This window comes from Corapipo altera, unplaced genomic scaffold, assembly GCF_003945725.1.
Source record: "Corapipo altera isolate COAL_440 unplaced genomic scaffold, ASM394572v1 51, whole genome shotgun sequence".
NCBI classification, from domain to species: Eukaryota; Metazoa; Chordata; class Aves; order Passeriformes; family Pipridae; genus Corapipo; species Corapipo altera.
Window position 1 is genome coordinate 37229 of NW_020884892.1, and position 12887 is coordinate 50115.

General features: G+C 51.9%; 1 protein-coding gene across 1 annotated transcript in view; it reads left to right on the forward strand.

Moving 5' to 3' along the window:
- Positions 1 to 5718, forward strand: part of PTP4A3 (protein tyrosine phosphatase type IVA, member 3) — a 42332-nt gene extending 36614 nt beyond the window's left edge. Inside the window, exons 4-6 of the mRNA XM_027645655.1 lie at positions 87 to 217; positions 521 to 595; positions 1077 to 5718. Of these exons, the coding sequence (XP_027501456.1) occupies positions 87 to 217; positions 521 to 595; positions 1077 to 1194 (324 nt within the window). The 3' untranslated portion in view covers positions 1195 to 5718. The remainder of the gene's footprint in view (positions 1 to 86; positions 218 to 520; positions 596 to 1076) is intronic.
- The last annotated feature ends 7169 nt before the right edge of the window (positions 5719 to 12887 follow it).

The window sequence follows — 12887 nt, forward strand, 5'->3', positions numbered from 1 at the left end:
CATCCAAGGGCCCAAACACCATCACCCTGAGTAGAAAACAACACCTGAGAGTCTTGACAGTGTTTCTCTCTTCCCCGACCTTGCAGGATTGGCCCTTTGATGATGGAGCACCTCCTCCCAGCAAGATAGTGGAAGACTGGCTCAACTTGCTGAAGACCAAGTTCTGCGAGGACCCTGGGTGCTGCGTGGCCGTGCACTGTGTGGCTGGGCTAGGGCGGTGAGTCCGAGCCGAACATCCCTCCTGCCACCCCACCCGTACAGAGAGGAGAAGGAAAACCATGCCTGCCCTCCTCCTTCCCTTCCCCAGTCCCTCTTGGAGCAGAGTTTTGTGAAACCTTATTAAAACCATGCCTGCGCTGCTCCTTCCCTTCCCCAGTCCCTTGAGCAGGGTTTTGTGAAACCTGAATTGGAATCGGTGTTGGAATACAGGGTGGGATCTGAGCTGCCTGAGCTTCTTGGACTTTAAATGATGTGATGTCAGCGTGGCTGAGGAGTGAACACCACTGCCTTTGCCTTTCAGTGCTCCTGTCCTTGTTGCACTGGCCTTGATCGAGAGCGGGATGAAGTATGAAGATGCCATCCAGTTCATCCGACAGTAAGTTGGGTGGTGTTTCATTGCTGGGGGAGAAAACAGCCCCTCTGTGAGGGAACAGAGAGATCTGATGTGTCCCAGGGGTTTTTTTGGGGTTTTTGTTTTTCTCTCCTTTCGGGGGAAGAAAAGGGAGATGTTTGCATTCAGCACACTGCACCTTTGGATCAGGGCTGCAGGAGGCTGTGGCAGCAGCTGGGAGCCTCCCTGGTGGGCTTTTGGCAGTCACCACTTCTACCCCACGTGTTTCCTCCCCAGCTCTCCATGAGAGTCTCTCCATTGTCCTGAGACTTCCAGGGCGGATGAGAGAGAAAAGCTGCTGGGGGCAGTGCCTGTTCTCCATCCTTGAAGGATGCACGTGTCCTCATCCTCCAAAATCCCTTCCTTCTCCAGGCAGGGGGAGTTCAACACCCTGACAGGGGTAGTTTGGGATGAGGAGGTCTCCTGCCACCCCACTGACCATGCTGCCCCTTCTCTGTCCCCACAGGAAGCGCAGAGGAGCCATCAACAGCAAGCAGCTGACGTACTTGGAAAAATACCGACCAAAGCAGAGACTCCGATTTAAGGACCCTCACAACCACAAGAACAAATGCTGCATCATGTAACCTCAATGACCTCTTGCCAAAACCCGTGCACACAGACACCCGGGCACTCGCACACATCCCACCCCATCACCCCCTCGCCCAGCCCTGCGCTCCCCCTGCCACCGCCAGGGCTGGGGTGGGGGACACAGAGCATCATCAGTGTGTTCCAGCACCCACAGCACAGCCCCAGAAAAGGCTGTTCTCTCCACCTGCAGCCCCAAGGAAGGAAGGCAGCACTGCCCATTGACTCTTGGCATTAGTAGGCAATGAGTTCGTGTGACAGTTCTTCATCACCTTCCTCCTCCTCCCTCTCCCCTCCCCATTGGACTGAGAGGGGCGGGTGAAGGGTGCTTGGTTTGGGGTGATGCAGGCAGAGCTGTGCCAGTTTAGAAGGGGTGGGGGAGCAGGAGGGCCAGAGCTCTCCTGGAAAAACTGTTTCCCACCTCTTTCCTATAAATAAGGGCTGCAGCAGCGGGGAGGGAGGTGGGGATGGCGTGGTGGCCTCAGGGGAAGGTGGGGATGGCAGGGAGGGGTGACAGGGGCTCTTAGCTCAGTGCTGGCCTTGTGGTCATGGGAAGGGCTGAACTAAGACCCCCAGCACTGTTCCCTTTCTCCTGGCTCCTCTGCCACTTCACCATCCCCCTGTTGCCTCAATGCTAGCTGGGTTGCTGCAGATGGGGCTCGCTGGGGGTTTGCTGCAGTGAAGGCAGAGCCACTGGGGACCCTGGGGACGTGTCAGGGCTTTGAAGCACCAGCTTTGCCAGGATCAACGTAGAGTCAGCACTGAATCCCCCAAAGTGTTGGATGCTCTTACTTATAGCTTCCAAATTCAATGCACAGGGTGGTGGGTACTCTGCTGTCATGTCCCCATCCCTGAGTCACAGCACAAATGCCAGTTCTGGGAGCAATGCCCTGGGGACACAATGTGCATCTCGGGGCACATCCATGTCCTCCACCACTGCGTTTGCTGGCCAAGGGGCTGGGCTGCATCCTTCCTAGGGGATTTTGGGTGTGCCTGGCAAGAGCACATCACCAAATTTTGCACCTGCCTTTTCCATATCTGTAACAAGGCGCCTGACACCCCAAAACCCCCCGGTGTGTGCCCTGGTGGCGTGGACTCAGAGCTGCCCCTTAGCTGGGACATTCAACATCTCTCAACTTTCTGCCTTTGAACGCTTGCAGCAGCTGGAGCAGTGAGCACACAGGGGGTGTGGGGGTTTTTTTTTGTTTTAACAAGGATGAAAAGAAATTTGCTAATTAAAGGAAAAAAAAGAACTCTAAAAAATACCCTGTTTGTCTTCCGCATGTCCTCTGGCCCTTCTTTCTCCCATCACTGCCCAGTGGAGCCCAAGAGGTGACCCATGGTCGCCCAGACTGATCCCCAGCACTAGGTCCAGCTGGCTGCCACCCACTGTCACCAGGGCACACGTGTGCCCCAGTGGAAGCTCCAGGTATCCTTTGGACTTGCTGCTGCTCACCCTCAGCTGCAAAGGATCCCAGTCATTGAGGCAAGGAGGGCTGGTCATCCACCTTGTGTGGTTTTAGGCTGCCCAGCTTGTAATGCCTTCAGTGCCCTGTGTTGGGTGTCTCCAAAGGTTTGTATGCCTTCCGAAATGTAGATATCCAGAGACATTTACTTCAGAGGGTTCATCCCTTGGGATAGGTGGTGAGGAAGGCTGGGGAGACACCTTCAGTACCTGCAGAAGGGCAGGGGATAGCTTTGTACCATGATGTGGGTGGGCAGAGAAGGTGTTTGTAGCAGTTTCCAGCACCACTTCTGTCCTGATTGGAGCCAGCCCCCCTGCACATCAGGGATGGCCATCCCATGGGATAGGCTGTGGTGCCAAGTGAGGTGGGGACCTTCCACACGGGGCTCTGGAGTTGTCATGTCACACACCTTGAGCCTGTCCAAGCCTCCACATTGTGGGACAGCCCTCAGTCCCTTGAGTTTTCTCCTACCTTGTCCCAGGCTGTTGGTTCCCACGACTCGTGGAGAAGGCAGCAATGGTTGAAGAGTGTGTGTTTGTTGGGAAAAGTGAGAAGTTGGGCTGATGAAAAGGCCTGTATTAGACCCTGTATTAGAGCACCCTTCTGGGCGGGCCACCATTCCCTTCCTGCCTGAGTCTGTCCTGCTGCTAAAATAGGTGCTGCTTCATCCCCAGGGACATACGTAGGAGGTAGCTTGGCATTACAACAGGGACAGCCCCTATCTCTCCTAGCCAGGAAACCTTGCAATCCCGTGTCCTTCCTTGTGGGAACCATTGCTTTCTAGGCTTGGAGATGCAGTTTTCCTCACCCATGTCTGTGGGAGCATCACATGGAACATTGCCAAGTGGTCCAGCCACGATGCCTTTGAGTGGAGTCAGGCTGGGGACAGAAGGGCTTGAATTCAGCCTCCTTTGGCCACTCCTGAGCAAGAGTTCACTCAGACCTCAGCTTGGTGGGCTGGTTTGGGGCAAACACAAGGAGGACAGGCTTTGCTTTATGTAGCATCAACCCAATCACCTTAAAAATAGGGAGCTTCAAGTAGTCCTTGACCTAGTACAATCCATGTGGCCAAACCCTGAGCGCCTCTGGCTGGCAGAGTGGCATCTTGATACTCCTCAGTCTGTGAGTCACGGCAAAAAAAAACCCAAATCATGCTGCTTTAGTTGTCCTCACTTTTTTCTTTTTTTCTTTTTTTTTCATGGGTATCTTCCCCCTCCCACCCTGCAATGCGCTGTCACCTCCCCGTGTGCTGCTCCATGAACAGGACACCTTGGCAGCCCAGGAGCTGCTGTCCTTGCCTGGAGGGCTGAATCCAAGGTTTCTCTGGGTTGGACTGCGAAATATTGGGGATTTTTTTTATATGGACTTGGGCTCCTTCCTCTGAGGTACCAGCTCCTCAATGTTTCGGCCTAGAGTGAGTTACAAAAGGGAAAATTAGGTGGTCTTCCAAGGGGAATTTGGGTTAGAAATCTCAAAGAAGAACCTAAGACAAAAGTCTTGAGACAGTTGGGCAAGAGGGAAGGTTGAAGCTCAGTAGACACAACAGAGTGTGGCTAAGTAGCCAAGGGCTCATGGCTTGGTCTTAGGGTCTCTCCTTGTATGTTAATCCTTGTTTCACTTTAGATGCCAAGGTGTTGAAAGGAGAGCCTTAAAAATCTGATGCGTTTGCCAACTCTCTTGTTGCTGCTTGTTTCCATTGTGTCCTGGCAGATGTCACAGGGAACAGACACCCCATGGCTTTGGCTACAAACCAGCCACCTCATCCTGCCCTTCTCTGCAGAAGCAAAGGCTCATGCTGGGTTTTATACTCCCTTACACCTATCCACCCCCCCACCCCCTCCATGGAAAGCGCCTGTCCTTCCATAATTCACAGGAACAGGGCTCCAGACTGGTAGCTAGAGCTATGGAGACCCAAGGGATGGCAAAGCAGAGATGGCCCAACCATCAAAACAAGAGATTTAGGGCTTTACCCAGCAATCAGTCATGGCTGTACCTTGTGTGGGGAAATAAATCTGAGCAGGGATTCCTAGTTGTGTCCTCTCACACATGTGCTCTTACATGTCCCTTCTGTTCTTCATTTTCCAGTAGCAGTGGAGCACATGGAGGAGGTGGTGGTGGTAAGACAGGCAATGTGGCCATCACAAATGTCCAGCTCTGTATTTAAGAAAGTTCTGTTGACACGTATTTGAAGACTTTGCATTTGTAAATACATGGTATGAGTCTTGCAGTCAGGCTGACACTGTGGTGCTTGTGCTGGGAGCTTCGGAGGACGAGGTTTATGAGGAACAGATTTCCCGAGAAAGCAGAGTCTTCCTCTATCCACAATAGAACGAGTCCTTTTTTAACTTTTTTTTTTCATTGGATTTGTTTGGGTTTTATTAGTCCCAGTGGGAAAGCATACAGGGAGATTCGTGACTTCCATGCAGTTTCCAAGGTCTTACATCTTAGTTGCTTCCAGCGCGCTGGGTAGGTGCAGTTGGACGGGTGGGTTTGGATGGGATACTGTCTGGTGGGAGAAAAATGTGGCTGGTTTCTTAGCAGTGGGGGGATCCTGGGCTGGCTGTGGTCCTGCTTACAGGCTCTAGCAGACATTCCCGGGAAGGGGGAGTTCCACTGAGCTCGGCTTCCCTTCAGACGATGATCTCCCAATGAACTCTCCCCTTCCCTGCTGTTCCTTTCTGTGCAACAAAGAGCTGCATATTTTCCTTTTTAACCCCCTGGGCAATCATAGTAGTATGTAGATTAAGCCCAGATGACTTTTTTTTTTGTTGGTTTTGTTGGTTTTTTTTGGTCTGAGCCATAGCTAAATTATTATACCCAATGCTTTTTGTATCAGACGGCATCACTTTGAATATGCAGATGAGGTATAGGATCTTGACACTTTATAACCTTTTTAAAAAGAAACCTGTCTGTTTACTTAATGTCTTGTGTAAAAAGGAAAAAAAACAATGTATGCCTTCAGTGATCACTTTTTTGTTGTTGTTGTTTTTTGAGTTTTATGAAATTACAGTGGTTACACTCCAGCAGCGAAATAAAAAGCGTTCACTGTTTTGTACATCCCTGTGTGCCTGGTGCTGCTGATGGGAGTTGTCAGAAGGTTGGAGGCAAAGGCAGAGCGAGACTGGGCAAAGGTGAAAGTGCATGGGGGGATTGTTCAGGCTGGAGAAGAGAAGGCTCCAGGAAGACCTTAGAGCACCTTCCAGTAACTAAAGAGGCTACAAGAGAGCTGGAGAAAGACTTTTGCAAGGGCCTGAAGTGACAGGACAAGGGAGAATGGCTTCAAACTGACAGAGAGTAGGTTTAGATGATTAGATATTAGGAAGAAATATCCTGTGAGGGTGGTGTGGTTCCCCAGAGCAGCTGTGGATGCCCCATCCCTGGAAGTGTTCAAGGCCAGTTGTAATGCCAAGCGTTCAAGACAGGACTTGGAGCAACCCCATCTAGTGGAAGATGTCCCTGCCCATGGCAGGGGGGGTTGGAACAAGATGATCTTGAAGGTTGCTTCCAACCCAAACCCTTCTGTGAGTCTATATTCTGTAGAGCATGGCCCAACCTTGTTTGGACCTGGGAGTACACCCAGAGGAGACTACTCACACTCTACCATCTGGTAAGAGCTTCACCACTGGCACAGACCACCTGTCAGACATGAAAACAGGCTTTGCTCATAAAATCAATTGGGTTTTTAACTCTGCCCCCCATGACTAAGGAAGGTGAAGACCAGAGTCTCCATGGTGGCTGAGGAGACGGATCTTACATGAACAGGCTGGTAAGCAAGGAAAGCTGACACAAATTGTGTGATTTCCCAAGTCATTACACAGAGTCGGGTGGGAGAAGGGGGAGGAAACTCCCTGTGTGCTGCTGAAGGCTCAGGAAGGCTTTTAAGCCAGATGCCTACTTGGAAGAGGGTAGACTTGAAGCTGGATGGTGTGGCCAGAGCTGTCCTTGGATTCCCCTAGCAATTCCCAAGTGCTCAGCAAGGCAGATCTTTATCTCCTCACAGGCTTTGAACCACACAGCTGTAAGGGGCACTGCCTCTGCCGTTGTGCAAGAAGCAACTGGGCCTTCAATCAGCCTAATTGCTGCCTCACCTTTCCACCAGGAGGGCCGGGGGACTGCTGAACACTACGTGTGCTCTGGAGAAACACCCACCCACGCTCCTGCCTGTACACGCTGTCTCCTACCTCCTGCATTCCTCCTTGCTCTCCGTCACCAAACAACGTGCACCCCTGTGCAGGCCAAATCCCAGCTCTCCATGTTAGGCTGCTGCCACTGCATGCACAGATTCCTGCCCTCCCGAAGAAAGTCCATAAAGTAAGGGGTTTATGGAAAGGTCTAAGTTGGCCACTCAGGGACCTGCCCAGAGAAGCTGTGGATGCCCCACCCCTGGAAGTGTTCAAGGCCCGGTTGGACGGAGTTTTCAGCAACCTGGTCTAGTGAAAGGTGTCCCTGCCAATGACTGGGAATTGGAACAAGATGATCTTTAAGGTCCTTCCATCCCAAACCATTCTATGATTCTATTCTATGATTCTATGATGTCTTCCCAACTGGTGCCATGGTGCCTTAACCCATTCTCAGTAGACAATGTTGGTACCTGCAACCCCATCACAGTCCCATATTGCAATGCCTTCAGTCCTGCAAACACTAACATCAGTGAGATCCCTCTAGCTCTAGGTGGGTGTCCCCAGAGTGGTCTCATCCCTGACTCCCTTTCCAGTCATCAGAGATCAAGAGACAACACTCCTGAGAATTGATTCAGGAGGGACTGATCTCATCCTGGCATGGAGATTTCTTCCAGAGCTCCACAACCATAGAGGGACCCCAACCTCTTAGCTCACACAGAGACATCCACACTGGACACATCCAAAGCCTTGGGAGATGACCCATGGCTCACAGCCCACTCTGTCCATGTTACTAACCCACCTCAGCATTCCAGCTCTCCACAGACCCATGGAAGCAGAGGTTGCAGGGTCTCAGTAAAGTCTCGACCAGCCATAGTCCAGGCTCATGAGACTGGATAAAAAAATGCTTTCTGAGGGCCACTTTGCTCCTTGTTTGCTACATGCTGAACCATGGTGAAACCTTTTCCTGCTTGTTTTGGACTGCTGCTGGCTGTCATAGCTAGCTCTGGCTCTCCTTGGGCACAGCGCAAGTCTCATCGCTGCTCCCGCCAACCTGCTTGGGATCAGCCCTCTGGCAACACCTCCACCTGACGACATCCTGCTGCCTGAAGGGTCTTCCAGCTTCCCTCTGTGCCCAGGGAGTCTTGCACCATCACCTGTGCAGGGGTGAAGGTCTCATCTCCCCCCAGGATCTGGGGGACTCTGTGGGTCTGGGCACGAGGCACAGGGAGGTGGGAGGTTCTGCCCTGCTTCTTGATGAGGTATCTGGAAACTCCCATGCACTTGGGCTGGGAGGAAAATTAAAATGTTTGCAACAAATATAGCTGAAAAGTCAAGCAGGGCATTAGGCACTGCTTGGCAAAGGCACAGGAGCGCTGATCGCCAGGAGGTGGGTTTTGCCCTGGGAGCTTTCCCTGGGAACAGAACAAGGAGGGGAAGGACTCTGCCCTGATTCACGGGACCATCTCCACGGTTCAGAAAGGGCATCCTGCAGATTCCCTGCTCTATGCCATGACCACAGCAAAGAGCAGTGCTTCCCTGCCTGAGCCGCTGGCCGGGCAGCACCTCCAGGCAGAATCTGTTTAGGCCGGGGAGAGCAAACATTTGAGTGGCAGGAGGGGAAGAGGCTTGCAGGGAGCCTGGAAAGGGCTGAGTCACTCGCTGTCGGCGTCAGCAACTGAGGAGAAAGCGTGACTGCAAAACAGCCACCTGGAGCTTCGTCAGCTCATCCTTAAAAAAAATAAAAAATAAAAAATAAATTAAAAAAAAAAGGAAAAGACTCAACTGACAGCTTCTCCCGCATCCCACTGGAGAGCTGCATGTGCCGCGCACGCAGCCGGGGAGTTCCCCGCAAAAGCAGTGGCTGTGGAAAATGCCCTTCCCTGGCTGCAGGTGCCGGTTTCTGTCGCAACATCTGCCTTGGGGCTCGCAGAGCAGAGGAGGCTGCGCCGCTCTCCCACAGCAGCCGGGCAGTCTCCAGGGACGTGTCACGGCCAAGCCGGGGATCGGTCCAAGGACCGGGGGCGGGAGATGATTAGAGACCTGACGGCTCGGCGCTGGGAGAAGCACGACGCAAGAGCTGCCCCCGCTTCGCAGCGATAACTGCGGCTGACTTCAGCCAGGCACTGACTCACCTAAGCCGGGGCATCTCGTCTGGATATCAGGTGGAGACAGGGAGAAGCAATGCATTTAAATGAGCTTTGATCTTTAAAGCAAACAACGTCAGCTTGTTTTGCAGCGCTCAGGCAGCCGTGGGTGACAGGGAAGGACGGCCAAGCTGGTTTTGGAGGGCCCCGTTCAAGGCTCAAGTTTTTAGTGGATGGATGCTCAGCACTCAGAACAAGAGCTGTGAAAAAGGGCTGTCGTGAAAACTCACCTGATGCTGCCAAATCCCAGGGCTGAACATTTTGGGGCTCTATCTGGGTTGCAAATCTGCCAGGTTGAGGGAGACAGCACAGCTGGCCAATGCAGAGAGACACATCTGTAACTCCCCCAGCTGTAGCCAAATGACACATCTGGGAAGCAAAGTCTAGTCCTTCTCGTTGCAGCTCCCCAGTTTGTTCTATCTCCAGTCTCCATCCTGGGAATATTTCAGGATAAAGCTGTAAGCAACCAGGCTGACCCCCACAGCTGCCCTGTTTTGAGCAGGAGATGTCCTGAGGTCCCTTCCAGCCTGAATTATCCTGTAGTCCTATGACAATCCCAGAGAAGAAAAAGGCACCTTATAGCTCATAGGGTACAAAACTGGGTCACTGAAAGAGACTCCAGAGAGATACTTCCCTAGGGCATGTACCTTCTCCAGACACTGCACATGTTTCCTCCAGCTCCTTCTGTCACAGTTATGGTGTCCATGGCTGCCAAGAGGGAATTATGTCCAGACTGCCTGCTCCCCACACAGACAATTCAGCATCCTCTCCCAAGTGTGGACACCACAACTATATATTGTACCCAGTTTCATAGAATCACGGGGAAGAGCAGTCAAGCACCGAAACAGGCTGCCCAGGAAAATGGTGCAGTCACCATCAGTGGAGGTATTTAAAAGACAGGTAGATGTGGCATTTGGAGACATGGTTTAGTGGTGAATATGCTGATGCTGGATGGTTGGACTTGGTGATCTTACAGATCTTTTCCAACCTTAATGATTCTATGATTTTATTTAATGTCTTTGTAGTAAGAGAGACTGACTGGTCCTTGTGGGTGTCTATCTTTTCCCACATAATTTTTGTCCCCTCCCAGCTTCCTTGGGAGCAATTCCACCTTTATTTCCAGCTCACTGGTGAAGAAGGCTGCACGGCTTTGGGCCAAGGATTTTCCACTGTAGAAACAGATCCAGGCCCCAGTGATTCCCCACTGATCACCACTCTCTGAGATCTGTCAGACAGCCAACTCTTAGCTCATTTAACACATGCTCTACTGATGTGTGGTGCTTTTTTCCCCTCACTGGAATGCCACGCTGTACAACTCTAATATTTACAAGGATGTTGCATTTGCACTTACGTTTATGGACAAACTTTGGGATCTAAAGGAAAGAAGTCAAGTTGGTACAACAAGATCCTTTTCCATAAAACCACATGGACTTGCATTTTTTACATTTCTGTTCTTTATGTTTCTGTTCTTATGCTTATGATCCCGAATCAGATTTTAGATCAGATTGTTTTTATTAACAATCAGCCTGTTATTATTAGCCTGACATCACTCCTAGACATGTCTGGCCCACAAAGGCAGTTGAGCTGCTCAGCAGGCTCCTGAGGCTTAGCACCACGTTAGCAGGGGTACCAGAGAGCAGGAGAATATGTTGGCCCATGCATCAGGGCCTTTGCACTTCCCAAGGAACTGAGCTCTAATCTTGCTTGGGTTGAGCCTGAAGCAGCTGCTCTACATCCAAGAACCGACTGCCTTATTTTGTTTTTAGGAAACTCAAGTAGAAGACAGATATAATGGCAGCATCTAAACTCAGGAGGGCTCACTGTGTCTCTGTGCACAGTGGTCAAGCAGAGGAGATGGTTGTGTGGAACCTGGCAGGATACACCAGGTGAGACCTGAACTCACCTCAATGAGCTGTTGGAGAGGCACAGCCACAGTGACCCTGAAAAACCCTTCCTGTGGGGCAGCAGTGTGCTGTGGTCCTTGACCCTTGGGCTGTGGGACAGTAGGGATCAGGCAGGGTGTGATTATAGAATCACAGAATCATTAAGGTTGGAAAAGACCTCTAAGATCATCGAGTCCAACCATTAACTCAGCACCACAGTGTCCACCACTAAACCATGTCCCCAGGTACCACATTTACATGTCTTTTGAACACTTCCAGGGATGGTGACTCCACCACTTCCCTGGGCAATCTATTCCAATGTTTGACCACCCTTTCAGTGAAGGGAGCACAGCTTTAGGGTGCATAACTTTAGGAAGTTGTTCCTCCCGTGAAAAGATTAGGAAGCCACAGCGCTATTTCTGAAACATCAAAATCTACCCAAAATCAATGGTGAAGCAGCTGATCTGTTGAGGCCACTGAACCACACCATCAAACCCCGTATACCCATTTCCATGTGGACCCTCCTGTTGCCTCATCACAGGCTCTGCTTGGGGCTGTTTGTCCTCATTTTATTCCACAAGTGCAGTTTCCTCTATAATGGGTGCTTCAATTCCTGATCTTCTGGGTCCCCTGGAAACCCCTAAAACTTCAGTGTGAAAAAGAAGATGCCTCAGGAAAGATGCTTCAGATTTTGGACCATGCCAGATCCTGGTGCCCAGTTCCACCGCTCCCTCTCCCTGAACTCATACCCACCCCAGCCTTCTCTTCTCGCAGCCTGTGCTCAAGCAAAACAATTTCCACACTAAAAAAGCCCCGCCAGTCAAAGAATCAGCCGCCCACCCGTGCTCTCAGCCTGCCACCGGCGTAGAGAATCCACGTCCTTAAGGACACAGCCTTGAACAAAAGCCAGGGAAGTAAAAAAACAAAACAAGCTTCTCTGCAGCCTGACCTTTTATTGTCTGTGCGGGGCTGCCAAACCAAACGGCGCTGCGGGTCCTTCCCGCTCCCTGTATCCCGTCTGAGGTTCCTCCCCTCCCTCTGGCTCACGCAGTCCCAGCCCCGGCTGTGTCATCGGTGCTTCCCAGGAGCGAGGAAGACAATAGCGGGATCCTCGGGGTGATGTGGGCGGCTTCCTCTGCCTCCATCCAAGGAGGTCCTGGGGATTGGCTCAGCGCAGGGTGGGATCCGCAGTTCCTGGCAGATGGAGGAGGGAGCGAAGGTGGAAAAGCATCTGCAGCCTGGTGGGCTTGGCAGCATTAGAAGGACCGAAGGGGACACATCAGGTTCAAATAATTTTCTCCCCTTCGGGGCCCACACAAGACACTTCAGGAGGAAAAAAAAAAAAAAAATAAAAAGAAAAGATAATCCCCCTGCCAGTGCCTGGTGCCGGCTGCCAGAAGGAAAGCTCGGCTCAGGGCTCTGCTTGCCTCAGCAGAGCCTGCCCGGCTTTTGCTGCCCCTCACATTTCCCCAGCAGCCTCCGGCTCAGCTCGAACTCCTAAGGACACGAGAGGAGCTGGAGCATCCGAGGGCCCTTTGCTGGGACATGGGGAGCTGTACCCTCCCTGCCTGCGAGCACACAGCCAGAGCTTGTCCACATCACACAGAGCCGGCTGCCTCTCATTTGCAGTGGGTGATAAATCCAGGGGGGAGATGACAACCCAGCAGGATGGATCCAAGCGTCCTTCTCTTTCAGTTCCCTTCCTCCCATCACACACAGCCGGGCTTGTCCAGTCCCATCCCATCCCATCAAGAAGCCATCCCTCCTGGATGGGGAATGAACCCCAATGACTGGAGCATCTGCTCTGTGCTTTTTGCTTCTGTTAGGAAGCAGAGGTTGTCCTGGCCTCCCCGTCCTGCTGGAGGTGGAAAGAGATGCCGTGAGGTCTCTGCTGTTAGACCATGGAGGGGTTCAGCCACATTGTCCAGCATGGACTTGCAGTGACTGCTGGACTAGGACTCCACACCAGACACCACCATGGTTTGGTAGACAGGATGGGTGAAAAACCAGCTGATCTTATGGTTTACTTCACTGTCAGCATCCCCTCCTGCAAACAGGGCTGTTGCAAAGGGGATTTA